The sequence below is a fragment of the Copidosoma floridanum genome, unplaced genomic scaffold (assembly GCF_036245765.1).
Source record: "Copidosoma floridanum isolate Cflo_tuat_1 unplaced genomic scaffold, Cflo_Japanese_pri ptg000033l, whole genome shotgun sequence".
Lineage (NCBI taxonomy): Eukaryota > Metazoa > Arthropoda > Insecta > Hymenoptera > Encyrtidae > Copidosoma > Copidosoma floridanum.
The window spans coordinates 26,476-43,141 of record NW_028321910.1 but is presented as its reverse complement, the minus strand read 5'-3'; the positions used below and the strand labels follow the sequence as shown (position 1 = coordinate 43,141).

General features: G+C 44.5%; 2 protein-coding genes across 2 annotated transcripts; both read left to right on the top strand.

Annotated features, from left to right (window-relative positions):
- The first annotated feature begins 4,968 nt into the window (after positions 1–4,968).
- Positions 4,969–8,898, top strand: LOC106643495 (uncharacterized). Its single transcript, XM_089597517.1, has 7 exons — positions 4,969–5,034; positions 5,511–5,950; positions 6,165–6,428; positions 6,471–6,912; positions 7,018–7,473; positions 7,558–7,956; positions 8,017–8,898. The coding sequence occupies exons 1-7, from the start codon at positions 4,969–4,971 to the stop codon at positions 8,896–8,898; spliced, it is 2,949 nt and encodes a 982-aa protein (XP_089453643.1).
- Positions 8,899–8,934: 36 nt separating this feature from the next.
- LOC149373284 (uncharacterized) lies at positions 8,935–9,618 on the top strand. Its single transcript, XM_089597516.1, has one exon. The coding sequence runs from the start codon at positions 8,935–8,937 to the stop codon at positions 9,616–9,618; it is 684 nt and encodes a 227-aa protein (XP_089453642.1).
- Positions 9,619–16,666: the final 7,048 nt, after the last annotated feature.

Here is a 16,666-nt window from a genome sequence, read left to right as displayed (position 1 = left end):
TCCTAGATAGTTTTAGAATAGTTTTTATCTTGAAAAACTTAATAACAATGGCAATAAATAAGCTCAAAGTTTTGCCAAAAAAACGCCAGCATTTCACTTTAGTTCAGTAAGATCCACTACGTAGCATCAACATAAAATCGAGGCTACCAGTCACAAAATTAAATAAGTGTTGTTATGATAGGCCAGAGCGTCTATGTCCGATAGTTTACCAAGCTGCATCGAGACTGTAGATGATAGTCGTGCAGCTGGGTATCCTGGTTACCGACGATACTCTTCTCTGATGAGCAAGTGACATAGGTCAACATCCATCTTGAATCTCCAGGATTGACGAGTGACACCAATAAAATATTATTCTAACCGATAACGTCTCCAGTGAAATACCAGGAGATGTACCTAACCAGACCACAACCTGCTTCAACATTTCAGAGTTGTGTGGCCGTTTCACCATCTCGACTGGTGCCGTCGGAGAATTTTTGGCTACAAACATATTCCAGGGAAGACTGTCGGTCTAGGGCTTCAACAGTAGGTCAGAGAAGATCACCTTGAGGTATCCAGGCAGTCCCAATTGCTGTTAACTTCAGTCAAGAAAGAGTTTGCTTAAAAAGATCACTGGTATTTTTTAGGGCTACCGGACGTCGAACTACTTTGCCAACAAATACATTAGAACTTAATAAAGTTAACACGAAACAGCCATTAGAGGTCACAAAAGTTTTAAGCATGCCAAAAGTCGCAAGACAGTGAATTGGAAGAAAAACTTCAAACGTATGTAATAAATGCAATTTCAGGCGTCAAGAAACTGATGCAGAAAATTTATCAAGATTGACGGGGGGCCGCTAGTTAGTATATTTTAATTCTATCGATGGGTCTCCTAAACAAAGTGAAAAAAAACTAAAATTTTTTTTTAACATAACTGTTGCCATATTTTATGAGCATTCCCAGTATTCTTCTTATAATCGTGAAATAGATTATTCTATGTACATTATTGTGGTGAAGGATTACTGGGAACATGTGGGGAGCCTGTGAGTGAAGAAAAATTGTGAAAGGAGAGTGGAGAGAAATTTGGAGAGAATTTAACTACAATATTACTGGGTTTAAACATTAGAAAAACACATTTAATTTTCCCTTATTTGGCGGGGGGGAAGGGTGAATGTGGTGGGAAGGTGAAGATCAGTTTTTAAAAGCCTGTAAATAATAATTTAAACGAGAACGGTATTAAACTTAAGTAGTAGAGTAAGACCAACTTATTCTTATCTGATTATCACCTAAATTTTAATTTTTTTTATTAACATGGCTCGTTTGTACACAACACCTTTCCATGCACATTTACTATAAAGTGGGTAAAAAAGAAGGAATTTCAAGGAAAGGAATTAAACTCATGTCGTTCTCGAATACTCAGTAGCTGAACTCATCAGTACGCGTGGTACTGTTCATAACCATAGACAAACATGACTTATACTTGCTTTTTACGCGCTTACTTGAACTGACTATGAGCAAGTCTCAGGTGGTGCCACCAATGCTGGAGCTTAGAACCAAATTTTCCCGCCCAAAAGCATTGATTCTTATAAGAACTGTTCTGTACTTCTTACGTGATAATGGTATACTTAATCGAATTAAAACTATTTGAAGGGATTACTAAATTTTTTTCGTTAAACAGACAAAATTAATCACAGACTAGCGAGGCAAGGTCAGTCAACTCATTTAAAGTGCCGTATATCATATAGGTACAGCCGATACGTGCTGTTTACCTGAAGAGCCCCGTGACCCTTGTCTCCTTGCTCTTCTGCTGATTTGTTTTCTTTTGAATGATTTTTTTCGAATAAACTATTCAAATGTCTTGTTATAAGTGCTGGATTTATAAACTACCATATGAATATAGAATTGCAGTTAACTACGATAAAACTGTTGCCATAAGATCTAATGCTTTTTGGCTAGAAAATTTGGTATTGAACTCCGGCATTGGCGGCGCCACCTGAGATGTGCTCATAGTCAATAGTAATACGTAACTAATGTGCAATACAAATAAAAATTTAAGTGGTAATAAGATAAAATTAGGGTTATTTTACCCTACTCATATTATATGACAAATTTTATTACTAAAAAAATCGCAAAATTAATGTATTAGAAGATATTATTCTGAGTACAATAAAAAGCTTTCAATAGTTAATTACTAACTAACAAATACATCGAACGTTTATTCATTACTCATGAAGCTGAGTAGCAATATTCAAGTATTGTTACGGCTTGTTATTATAATATTGCTGATATTTTCCTTGACGAAGAATTCTTGTCAAACTAGGTTGATGTAATCCACGTGGATCGTAGATATCACCAGTGGGAAGTGGTCGTTTTTGTCTTAGACAAGTTACTATGTTACTTATTTAAAATATGTTTTAAGAGCTTACTAAATAGGATGATAACATTTAAGTTACATTTTTTAACGTTAAAAATATACCAAAGTTTTTACGAAAATGTATGTAACGTGTTTGATAGCCGGGGATCTTTTGTAGCACATGTTGCTCATGTGTAATCGATGCCCGCCCCGACCTTTGCAGGCCGAGGCAAAGCCGAGGCTGTGCTGGTCAGGGGGGGCGGGCATCGACGACTTTTTTTACTAACATTTTGTAAGAAATCAAAAATTAAATACGATTCATTGAATAAGTGCAGTAGGAAAGCTTTATGAGTATGAAGTAATTATTATTTCTATCCGAATGATCTTTATTAGATAATGAGATTTTTCTTGTAAAAAACCAAATTATACATAGTATTTCATAGTAGATATTTATAGATATTTTGTAACAAGTGGTAAATTGAAATTTTATTTTTTTTGTAAAAATAATATTTTCAAGTACAAAATTTTGCAGTGAAAATTCTTATTTGTAGCAATATTTTTACAGGCAAACAAAATTTTTGAAGCTGTTTCTTTTCATTTACATTAAAAGTACAATTATGAAAATTACAATCTCGATGACAGCATCGAGGCAAGAGCAGTCTATACTATATATATTGCGTGCACGAGTCGGGCTCGTCGGCTCGGTTCTTGCTGTTCTTGCTTCCACTGCGCGTGCGCTGCTGATAGCAGCAGCAAAAGGCACGCAGCCAATCAGAGGCGCCTTCTTTTCTGGCCGGCCACAAAAGCTACCCTTCCTTGAGTGAAATCGAGCAGGGATGCACGTACTTTCGGCCAGGGTATGAAAAAAAGTTAATCTGTGATAATAGTCAATGAGCATAAATGTCAACTAATCTCTATCTGTTAGTATTAAGGGATGTTTTGCATCATCATCAAGTAAGGCTCTACTTAATCTACCCTCAACTCTTATCAATCCGCAGTTTATAAACGGCGTAAGATTAAGCAAACGGCTAGATCGAAGTAGTGGTAAGCTATCTTCTAAGCTACGATCTTGATTTTGAGTTAGTACCTTGAACTCAGCGGAAAAGTGACATTGTTGATGCTGATAAACTAGCCACAGTCTAGCACAATCAATTTCTGATGTTAAAAGGTGAATCGAGTCAACTTTAATAAAAGAATACAAGTCAATAAACTGCAAACTAGCCTGTAAAGGGTGCTTAAGATTTCCAGCTATAGGTACATATGAATTCTTTTGTTTAGCTTTATGTAAACAACGGTATGTAAAACGAAGGCAATATGCTGTTATTCTTAGCAACCGTTCCCACTTGGAACAACGAGTTAATAGGGTCATATAAAAAGACTCAGAATTATTTACAAGACTATTTTCAGAAGGCATTGAACTATTTACATTTATAGAGGTTGGGGCAATCATTTCTACTCTAAACTCTGGATAGTTAAGGTGCAATTCATGAAGAATCTTAGGGCCCTGAAACCATCATATTTTATTTAGCAATTGGCCCGGAAGAACACCTCTAGAAGCTACATCAGCTGGATTTTTCTTTGACGTGATATAATGCCACTTAGCATATGGAGTCAATTGATGAATTTTGAACACCTATTAGCTATGAAAACTGGCCATTTGGAAGGAAGTCTATTGAGCCAATATAGTACATTCCTAGAATTGGACCACATGTGAACTGGTGCTTCTTTCAATGAATTAACATCAACGAAATGACTAACCACTGTGGATAACAATTCTGCAACACATAGCTCTAGTCTTGGAATGCTTAGCGTTTTAATCGGAGCTACTTTCGTTTTGGCTAATTGAAGATGTTCAAAAATCTCTCCCTCGCGTACAACGCGTAAATAAACAGCCGCTGCATAGGCGTTTTTAGAAGCATCGGCAAAACCATGAAGTTCGAGAGATTCACAATCTAGTAAAAAATGATTCCATCTAGGTATTCGAACTTCATTCAACAAAGGTGTTTCATTGAACCAATGAGTCCAGATTTTAACCAAATCAGGTGACAGAGAATCATCCCAAGACACTTGCAACAACCAAAAGATTGAAATAGTATTTTAGCAAAAATTATCATTGGAGCCAACCAGCCTAGAGGGTCAAAAAATTTTGAGAACTGCGCTAATAAAGTACGTTTGGTCCAGCGAACGGGTGTATCAACGTTTACTGTAACGCAAAATCGAAACTCATCACTACTAGGATTCCAATGCAAGCCTAAAACAGAAACAATTGGTTCATCATCGCTTAGGATCTTTGGCTTACTAGATAAGTGGCTTACTGGTAACTCAGCTATCAACTCAGATGAATTGGCTGACCATTTTCTCAGTGGAAATTAACCTAATTCACACAATTCAATTAGTTGCCGACATGTAATCTTAGCATCTTCTAACGTATGGCTACCAGACAAACAATCATCTACATAGAAGTCTTCACAAAGAACTTGAGCAGCTATAGAATGAGATTTAGTGTAATCCTTGGCAAGTTGCCTTAAAACACGTGTGGCCAAGTAAGGTGAACTTGTCAAACCATATGTAACAGTGTTTAAGACGTAAGATCGAATAGGTACAGATGCATTAGGTCTCCATGAAATGGCCGGAAACTCATGATCTTCAGGAGTTACCCAAACTTGTCGGAACATTTTCTCAATGTCAGTAGTAAAGACGAATTGGTAAAATCTCCATCTGATAATCATATCAAATAAGCTAAGCAACAAATTATCTCCAGAGTGTAAAATGGACTTGAGAGAGAAACTAGAATTACAAGAAGCCGATCCATTAAAAACTACTCGCAACTTGTTGTTTTTAAAAACTCCATGATGAGGTAGATAACAAGCTGCTAATTTGTCAACCGGTTATTCCTTCATATGGCCCAAAGATATATAATCAGACATGAATGCTGAATAAGCATCATGTGGAGACTTATCTCTCACAAACCTCCGTTCTAAATGGTGAAAAACTGCCAACGCTGATTGATACGATTGTCTCCGTAGTTCAGGAAGAGTTTTAGGATTAACCTTGAAAGGAAGCCGTACAACATACCTGCTGGTTGAATCTCGAGAGTGTGAATTAATGAAAATCTCATCACAGGCTATCTCGTCTTTACTCAAAATTTTTCGAGGCTTGAGCCTTCTCGGGACGACGAGAGGACTGGGAATCATTCGGGGACCTGTTCCGAGCCCTCATACACGACGACAAGCAGCTAACGGACGTTGAGAGACTCTATTATTTAAAGTCACTCACTCAAGGCGATGCCAAGGCCGTCTTGGACTCCGTGCAGATCGTTGGGTCCAACTACCCGACAGCCTGGAGCCTACTCGAGGCCCGCTATGAGCATCGACAGCTCCTCGTGCAGGACCACGTTGCGGCGCTCCGCAATATCAAGCCTCTGTGGGACGAGTCAGCTGGAGGTCTCCAAGCGCTGTTGGACACGCTTGAACGTCATCGCGATCAGCTTAGTGCTCTCGGCCGCCCTGGGATGATAAGTTCATCGCGTTCATCGCGTTTGCAGCAACGGGCATGGACGCCACCACAAGACGTGCTGGGGAAGACGAGCTGGAGAAGCTGGAGATTTCAGCGATGTGCCCGGTGATTCCTGGGCCACCTTTACCATGATGGCTGCGTTTCTGCGGCGCAGATGCCACACTCTCAGCTCCGTAGAGGCTTCTCATCTAGCGCGCTTAGCTGGCTCCGCCGGCTCATGAGGGCCCTCCTCGATGCACGCAGGGCGCAATTTCCGCTCTCTCACGACCCAGGAGGCCCCAGCGAACTGCCCAGCTTGTCACGAACCCCACTATCTCAGGCATTGCGGTCAGTTCCAGGATCTGAATCCAGCCGCCAAGATGCACATCGTATTCCAGGAGAAGTTATGCTTCAACTTCCTGAAGCCAGGGCACTTCCTGCATGACTGCCCCTCCAAGTCAGTCTGCCAGCGCTGCCGAGCGGCGCACCACAGTCTGCTGCATGACAGCCGCAAGCGCCGGTCCGAAGCTCCAAGATCTTCGGACCCACCCAAGCATGCGAAGCCAACCAACTCCGATCTCCTCAAGACTCCTGATGAGTCCTGGCAATGACTCGCGGTGCTTCCGACCGCGCTCGTTCAACTCAGCGGTGACCGGGGGCCCATCGTCACCGTGAGAGCACTCCTCGACCCGTGCTCTGAGATCTTGGCCATCTCTCTCAAGCTCGCTCGCTGCCTAAAGGCCCCTTTGGAGGATTCTAGAACCAGCGTATCAGGCATTGGCGGAGAACACGCCGTAAAGTCAACACTCCACACCAGCCTGCGCCTGATGCCAGGGGATGGCACCCCCAGTATGCATCTGAAGGCGCTGTACATAACCCACCTCGGTCTTTCAACTCCTGCGGCCCCGCTCGACCCCAGCATCCTGCGAGTCTGGGCCAGCCTGCAGGACCTCGCTGACCCCGACTTTGGCCTTCCTCGTGCCGTCGATATTCTCATCGGCGCCGAGGTCTACAGCCGTCTGCTACGCCCTGGGTACCGTCAGCGCGGAGAGATCGTCGGTCAGCATACAGCACTCGGCTGGACTCTAGTCGGGTGTGCTCCTGGGCGCCCCTTGGACAGCGCCATCGCGTGTCCGACATTGCACGATGAGCTGGCTCCACCCTGGCATCGCAAGCTCATCATGCTACTCTAGCGCTTTTGGGAACTAGAAGATGTGCCCTCCGTCTGCCACCGTGCGACCGATGACATCGACTACGAGCGGATTTTCGCCAACTACCAGCGCGACGCGGACGGCCGTTATCTCGTACGTTTGCCTATAAAGCCCAATGCTGCACCGCTCCTTGGTGATAGCCTGGCTAGCGCCCTGGCTTCACTGCGATATCTACACCGTCGCCTCCAGCGGGACTCAAAGATGGCGACTGAGTATAACCGCTTCATGAGCGAGTACCTCGCCCTCGGTCATATGAAGCGGCTCTCTAGCCGAGAGCTCTCTGAATCGAGCAGCATGGTCTGCTACATCCCGCACCACGGCATCTGGCAACACGGGGACCTTGGACCAAAGTTGCGCGTCGTGTTTAACGCCTCGCACCCAATCTCGAGCGGCTACAGCCTAAACGACATCCTGCACTCCAGGCCGAGACTTCAGGCCGTACTACCGACAGTCCTGCTGCCATGGCAAAGACATCGCGTCACCTTCTGCAGCGATGTCCAGATGATGTTCCGCGAAATCTAGGTCGACTCGCGAGACGCAGACCTTCAGCGCATCGTCTGGAGCCCCGATCCGAGTCAGCTGCCTGTACACTATCAACTGCGCACCGTCACTTATGGCGCGACTTGCTCACCCTACTTGTCACTGCGTGTGATTCAACAACTCTGTCATAACGAAGGACACTTGTGGCCGGATGCCGTACCTATCGTCATGAACGATCAGTACACGGATGACATCCTCTCGGGTGCCGATGACCTCAAAACGGCCCGCCAGCTTCGGGATCAAGTAATTGGCCTGCTGCGCTCAGGCGGATTTCCATGGGTCGCCAATGACGCCAAACTTCTGGCTGACCTCACCCAGGAAGCTCGCCTGCACCCTACGTGGCGTGAACTCAGCGACGCCGGCCTCGTCAGCGAGCTTGGTGTCAGCTGAGACCCAGCCTCGGATACTTTCCGGCTCACACCCCTGGCAGCCCGAGAACAGGACACCAAGCGGAGCATCCTTGCTGGTCTCACAAGCCTCTTCGATCCTTGCGGTTGGCTGGCGCTGACCATACTCCAAGCCAAGCTCCTTGTGCAGGATCTCTGGCGCGCCCACTTAGATTGGGATGAGGTCATACCTGCATCAATGGCTCGTCAGTGGTCAGCTTTTACTACTGAGTTGAAATCAATCCAAGGCTTCTCCATTCGACGTTGGATTGGATCTTCCGCTCCGTCGAAGATTCACCTCCACACCTTTTCAGACGCCAGCCGCCACGCGATGGGCACGGTGGTGTACTCCCAGCTGCAGGACTCCTCAGGGCAAGTCCACTGCCACATTCTGCTGGCCAAGACCAAACTTGCGCCCATCCGAAGCCTCAAGCCATCAGCCACGCCCCAGGCCCGCATGACGATCCCTCGCTTTGAGCTGCGTGCCGCGCTGCTTGCTGCGAAACTGCTGCGCTTGGTCGTCAGCGAGTGGAACATCCCTATTGAGCACTGCTACGCTTGGTGTGACTTCCAAGTCGTTCTACGCTGGCTCCGCTCCGCCAAGCTGACCAACCACGCTCTCGTCAACAACTACGTCACCCACATCCAGGAGGTACTGCCACCACACATCTGGCACTATGTGCCTACTCATGACAATCCTGCCGATGTGGCGTCTCGAGGCACCGATGCCCAGACTCTACACCGCCAGCAGACATGGTGGACTGGCCCTTCCTGGCTGTCCGAAAACCCCGATCGTTGGCTCCAAGAGCCCTCTGAGCCGCCACAGCCCTCACCTCCTCGCCTCTGCAGCGTCACGCAAAAGGTCGAGTTCGACCTTCTCCGACTGTTCTCCGATCTAGGCGTCCTCCTGCGCACCCTCACCCACCTGCGTCGGTAGGCGAGACTCCATCTCGGCCGAGCCCCTACACGACCGATGCTCTCAGCACCGACGGCTACCGAGTTGACCGAAGCCTACCTCGCTTGCGTGCGCTTGAGCCAGCAGCGTGCCTTTTCTGATGAACTTGCACTGCTTCGCACGGGCCGCGCCCTTCTCAAGCGGCACCCACTGACATCGCTCGCAGCCTTCGTTCATACAGACGGCGTTCTGCGTGTGGGCAGTCGCCTCCAGCACGCCGAGATGACCTTCACGGAGCGACACCCACCCATCCTTGACGGCGCTTGCCCTCTTGCCACGCTTACGATTGCGTCGGCCTATCACCGAGAGCTCCAGGGGGGCTTTCGCACCACCAGCGCGTACACCGTCAAGCGTGCTTGGATCATCGGTGGCTCCCAAAAAGTCAAGGCTTTCCTACGCAGTTGCGTTACTTGTGCTCGCCTCCAAGCCCGATCAGCTGTCCAGTTGATGGCTCCTCTCCCGCGGTCACGAGTTACTCCCTTCTGCGCCTTTGGTCGCACTGGGATCGATTACGCCGGGCCGTTCCACGTCCTCGCAGCTAAGGGCCGAGGCGTTCGCACCACGAAGGGTTTCATCGCCATATTTGTCTGTCTCACCACGAAGGCACTACATCTGGAGCTCGTAGGCGATCTATCAACCGTCTCCTTTCTTGCGGCTCTCACCCGCTTCTCTGGTCGCCGGGGAAAACCGTCTGAACTCTGAAGCGACAACGGGACGTGCTTCCATCGAGCTGATACCGAGTTGCGCGACGCGCTCCGTCTTGCTGAGCACCGGTGGGACCTCGTCACGGGTGCCCTAGCGGATCAAGGTATCGAGTGGCATTCAATTTCACCCAGGACCCCTCACTTTGGAGGTCTCTGGGAGGCCGCGGTTAAGTCCGTCAAAGGTAATCTCCGATGAGTCATGGGCTCGCGGCACCTGACGTACGAGGAGTTCTCAACCGTCTTGGTCGGGATCGAAGCTGTCCTCAACAACCGACCCCTCACTCCACTGTCGGGCGACACGGACGACCTGGGCGTGCTGACCCCCGGTCACTTCCTCATCGGAGCACCCCTCAATTCAATCATTGAGGCCGCGCTACCCGATCAGGATCTCGACCATCTGGCTCACTGGGAGCTTGTCCGGGGCATCAGAGCAGAATTCTGGGCCCGATGGAGTCAGGAGTATCTTAATACTCTTCAACAGCGATCGAAGTGGATCACCCCTCATCGGAACCTGACCTTGGGTGATATCGTCACCGTCCTTGACTCATCTCTGCTCTCGACCGATGGCCGCTGGCATCTCGGCCGCATAACTGGCGTTCACCCTGGCCCGGACGGCCTCGTACGCGCTGTGACCGTCCGAACGGCGACGGGAGAATACATAAGGCCAATCACGAAAGTCACGCTGCTTCCGGTGATAACCCAGACCGCCTCTCAGCCTGCATCGCCTGGAGGCGAAACCGCTCTGGATACGGTGGGCGGATCTTGAAGTTTCGTTTTTGGAACGAGGCGGGCGGGATGTTTCGTTCGACGATATACTGTCGGTCGAGCCCCCCTCCTGATCGTCTCGGCGCTTCGTTACTCCACTGCCGCTGGCATCGACGGCCTGTGTCCGGGCCAGTTCTGTTTGTCTCCTGATACACAGGTTCACGCATCAGCTGGACAGCTAGTCCAACAACAATATCAGCAGAGCATAGCAGAAAAATGCGCTATTCATTGTCACCGGGTTCGCTTCCCTTGTATTCAATAAATAAAGAGTTTCTCAAACAGTAACATTTTTAGCTTCTTAAGTAAACGGGTTATGTGTTTTTTTGTAAAAAAAATGCTAACATTCAGTGAACGGTAATGTGGTTCAAAAAATAGTTTACACCATTTGAAAAAAAGAGCAAAATATACGTGGAAAACGAGTACTTACTCGATTTTAACCAACATCAAATCTCGAGAAACACGGTAGTGAAAAACTGAGTGCAAAATTACTTTGTATATAGAATCTTTGTATTGTTTCATACGTATTTTTTTCTCTTCTTTCAAATGGTGTAAACTATTTTTTGACCCACATTACCGTTCGCTAAATATTATAATTTTTTTACAAAAAAACATAGAACCTGTGCTCTTAGGAAGCTGAAAGTTTTACCATTGTTTTCTACGACCTTGACTTACTTAATCGATAGAACATTATCAATAATGCAGGGGTTTGATTGAATTCTTCGATATACGCAATCGCTTTCGAACTTTACTGTCATCATATACCATTGAACATCAAAAAGTTAACTTTCTGTTTTCGTCATAAGGTCAGTAGTGTGACGGTGACTCTCAAACCGTATTGTGTATATTAAAGCACGCAATGAAACCCCACATACTTGACGCACCGGATTATTTAAAAGCCATCTTTACTGGACTATATTTCTATTGTTTCAGATGGCTCGTCACACTTGTACTATCTATTTACGTGATATTATATACTATTACACCTAAAAGCATGGGGTGAGGAAGTTGCCACAGTTCAAGTTACCTGTATCTCTGCATAAACAGTTATCTAATTGATACAATATTATAAAATGTTTCGAGACGAACCTACATTTTCTTAATATAATTAAAAAGCTTATGATTTTTATTTCTAGTACCTAATTTTATAATGAAAGTTAAGTTATTTGGAAGATATTGTATCAAATTTTATCAAAATTTAATGGCGTTCTATAAGAGACCACGTTCAACACAAGTTTCAAAGTGCTTCGTTTTAAAAAATTGCTTGGCAAATATGGTTTGAAATTGTGTGAGATGATTCCTTTAATATTCAAGTATGATTCTTGATGCAAGTTTGATTGATACTTGAAGTATTTTGATTTTGTGATAAACCACCTTCACTCATGCTATAAAAGCTTGTAGTTACAGGGTTGACTCATCACTAAAAATGCCATCAACTAACCTGTACTCTTTTCGTTTTTTTTTTTTTTTTTTTTTTTTTTTTTTTTAATATACATGTGACATTGAAAATCGAACCTGAAATATGTTATTTTGCATATATGTAATTTTGTTATTTCAAAAGTCTTATAAGATTATTTTTACCGCTGCTACGTATGACCAGTGTGTTAAACTGCTTATAATTGTTCATTATTATTCTTTTCAAGTATATTAAGAATTCTCAAAACGTGTGCAGGTTTAGAATACTTTAATTTACCATAACTTCAAGCTAAGATTAGTTTTGTTATGATGAACATACACATGACAAGAACCTTAAAAAAGTTTACACTATTGTGTAAGTTTTAGTAGTTGTAATGATTCTTACCTGCTCATCTGGACGTTTCCTTTTTCTTTGCATTGTTGTATGTGGAGTTGTCACAGGCAAATATCTCTACATGATTATCTGATAAGATTTAAATTTGTCTTTACGTATTCGTTTAAAAATACTAGTTGTTAAAAGTGAGAAAAAATGAATGAAAATACCTGTGGTCATTACATATTTGGATATTGAATATTCAAAAAATTGCAGATTTTACACATAGCAGCTTCCACCATATTAATTTTTCCATTTATTAACTTAACAAAATGGGTCCACTTTACCAACGTACGGTATAACGGATTGCCAGTCACCATGACTTCTATATGAAATAAAGAAGTCAGTGTATTAATATCGTTACATAACAGAATAATAAGGTGAAGAGTAGAACGGAGAAAGAAAAAAAGAGTGTTGTCTTCTGAGAAAGTGATAACCAATGACATTTGTAAGGGGCCAATGACAGTCAAGGGCCGTTCTTTAATTACGTAAGGATGAAAATGCAAATAATACTTATAAATAATGTTTTAAACAATTTTAAAGTGAGAAATCAGATTATTTATTAATTGTTAACGAGGAATACTTTTTTTGCATTTAATAACGAGCAACTAGATATGAAGCAATCCTAAAAAAATAAATTTTGAAATCTGTAAAAATAGAAACTTTTTCAACAATAATCCAAATAATAAAATAATTTAAAATAATAAAAGTAAATAAAAGATATAATCTTAATACAATATTCAAAATAGATGTTGTACCTATTATGTTTATTACGTTTTACCAATGTTATACCATTATACATTGCAAAGTGCACTTTAAAAAGTGACAAATCACATAAAAGCGTATTTTCTTCAGGGAGTGAAAAAACATTAACTGTGAGTTAATGTCTACAAAAACAACTGACTATCTCGAATAATTGCAGAGCCAATAAGTAAAAAGTAAAAGAAAAAATTCCACATTTTTTATTTTACTCTTAATAGTTGCAACATGCAAAACACCTATCAGACAAATGAAAACTGCGTTAAAAGCGCAACGCCAGGTAAGTTTTGACACATAATAAGACACAAGCTTAGTAACAAACCAAGTTTCTCAAAAAGTATAACGTAAATTTTGAGTTGCAAGTAAGTGATAATTTTGACGTACACGTGAGTTTCGGAATGTACTTAAAATATTACGTAAGAAGTGCTCGTACCCCCCCCCCCCCCCCCCCGTCGACGTAAAAACATGTAGAGATTTCTGAGACCCTCCCTTGCCCCTTGAACCCTTACGTCATTAAAGACCAATATTACTAAGATCATTACAGCAGAGTATAGCTGTATGAAATACTGACAGTATAAAAAATATAACTTAAATTTACCTAGTATTTTATTGGACAGTTATATTTAACTTCTTTCTAATTTTTTCCATTCAAAATTTATTCATGCATACTATGTTGAAAATTAGTGCTTTGGATGTTCTTTATATTATTGTGACCTTTGAAATTTTTATTACTTCCCACACAATATGGGAATCTACGTTCGCCAGTTCAGTCCCACACAGCGTTGGCCGCGATGGTCAAAAGTTTGATACCTAACGCAACCTTCAGGCTGAATGTTGGTGAAGCCCAGTAGAGCTCAGCGCCACTGCTGATCAAGCCGCAAACCAACATTTATAAATGATTTTTTTTTTCTTTTTATTCATCATCGCCCATAGGCTCAGAGATGGCATTCTTTTACACAAGCATAGTGTTAATTAGCCATCGGTGCACCTGAGTTATGACCAGATGTTTATAAACATACATAAACATCTGGACCAACTCAGTCTCACCTATAATCGCGTAAACGAAGAGTCAGAGAAACAGTTAATCGACCTTCGAGAATTAAGAGCACAGGCAAAACGGCGAGACCCAAATGGTGACCAAGCGGTCGCCCATCCAAGTACTAACCACGCCAAATGCAATTTAACCTCGGAGATCGACGGAACTGCAACTCTACCGTTGCGCCACCACAACCACTTTATACATAGTTACATGCAGTTACACTGAGCTCTAGTGGGCTTCACTAACATACGGCATAAAATTTTTGACCATCGCGGCCAACGCTAGTCCCACAGGTGTCGCATTTAAGATATCACCACCAGTTCTACACCAGGCCAATAGCAATAATTAATTCATAAATATGATAAAATAATAAATTGCCAGAAGGTAAACCATGGCGGTTCTGGCAGCCCCCCCAGCTCCCCCCCTGAGGTAGTGGTGGGGGGAGAGGCTCTAGCCATAGCTGTGGGTGGAGAAGAGGCGGTGGAGGAGAGGCGGTGGTGGGGGGAGAGGCTGATTGGGCGGTGGAGGAGAGGCGGTGGTGGGGGGAGAGGCTGATCGGGCGGTAGAGGAGAGGCAGTGGTGAAGGAGAGGCTAATCGGGTGGTGGGAGGAGGGGCACGGGCGGTAGGGGTGGTGGGTGGTGCGGACTACTCGGATGGTCACTTCAGGGGAAGGGGGCCTCTTCCGGATGCTGTGACGTCGGATGATACTGACAGCTCCCTTCCTTTCCGACCGCGAATCCGAAAGCGTATCCCAATATTGCTTGGCTTACTCCTCTCCACCGCAATACCTCGCCAACGAATAGAGTCAGTTAATATGATAAAGTAATTTTAATTAGCGCAGTAATATGGAGGTGTGAATGAAGAAAATCGATATAGATTCATGAAAAACTAATTTATTGCATAAGTATTGTGTATCAGGTGTACATTAATTGAAAAATATCGTTTTGTCGTTGCTGCTCTTTTGAAATCCATTTTTTAAAGCTGTAGAATTCTTTACAGCACAATGAGCTGAATTAAATTGGTGATTCATGCATTCCATATCATCCATCCTAATTTTTTTAAAGCTGGAAATTGCTTAATATCATAAATGTACCTTTAAAAATAATTATATTTTGCAAATATTTAGTAAAGCGTATAATCATACTATGAGTAATGTACCTATTAAATAGCACACGGCGCAACCATTTGATTTTTTCAAGACCTTTTACGTAAATAACATCATCGTCTTTGATAATGGCTCGAAAGGTTGTTGCTAGATCCTCGTAGGGAACTTCTCCTGAGCTCCAACGAAGATCGTGGTAATTAATCTCCAACCATCGACTTTCACATTTGTTCTTAGGTAAGAGCTGTGCCCAAGAATATGGGGGCTTAAAGACAAAAACTGAAGGTGTAGCATTTTCCTGTAGAGGTATAATAGCGACCTCTCAAAAAATAAATTTATGCATTCATTAGCGATGACTGATTATTCACCGCTTCTTACTAAGGCAAATAATGTACCAGCAGAATGTTTTTTTTTTAGCAAGAGCAGGTGCATCAAGTGATACGAGGCCCACATACACGCAATAATTTTCGTACAGCGGTGGGAGAAGGGGCACGGGTGGTAGGGGCGGTGGGTGGTGCGGACTACTCGGATGGAACGTCAGGGGAAGGGGGCCTCTTCCGGATGCTGTGACGTTGGATCGTACTGACAGCTCCCTTCCTTTCCGACCGCGAATCAAGCTCCAACGTCATCAGGATGGGTCCGAAAGGTGTAGGTGTGACAAGCCCAACGTACAGCGCGAGAGGAAGATGATCAAGTATGAACGTGTATTTCTTATCAGTAGATGTAGCGGATCGCGTATCCCGTTTAGCTGCGACCAACGTTGGCTTACTCAACGCAGTACCTTGCCAAGTAATGGAGCTATTATTTCTTATCTATACGGATGTGTTAGCCGTGGCCGATGACTTTTCGCTTCTTATTTAGGCGTATAATGTACCAGTGTAATATTTTTTTCTTAGCAAGGGCGGGTGTTTAAATTATTCTTTATTAGGACGTCGAGTAAATACAAGATCGGCAGATCAGCCGTAACAGATATTTTAGAGTAGGCAGATCGACGTGGAGGTCCGGTTCGAGAGTCCTCAGCGAAGCAGGAGGTCGAGGCGTGCACACACGTTGGTTCCACTCGATCAAACTGTTCGCTCACGCCGGCAGAGACGAAGCGAGCAGCAGCTCCCTCTTCTTTGAGCAGAAAGAGGGGGAGGGGAGGGCATGGGCGCGCAAGACAAATCTTGCACAATTCCGTGAACGATCTCAGTCTCCGCCCGCCGTACCTGGGTCAGATTCGGCCACAGGGTCTTTGGAGGCGGCGTCGCCGGCACTAGGCGATCGGACGGGCAGTAGAGAAAGCTTGCTGATGGGACGGGTGTATTCACCAGTGGCGGTCTGGATGGTGGTGGCGCGAACGAGCTCGTCGGGTCCGGGATGAACCAAGATGATGCGACCGAGCGGCCACGTGCCGCTAGACTGGAGGAGCGTGGCGTCCACCACGGCGACGACGTCATCAACCTGGAAATTACGGCGTGGGACCTTCCACTTGGGTCGTTGTTGGAGCGTGTTCAAGTACTCGCGGCTCCAGCGGCTCCAGAACTGGTCTCGGATTCCCCAGGCCAGCTTCCAGTGACTTAGGCGATCGAGCTTCTCGGGCGGGGTACTGGCC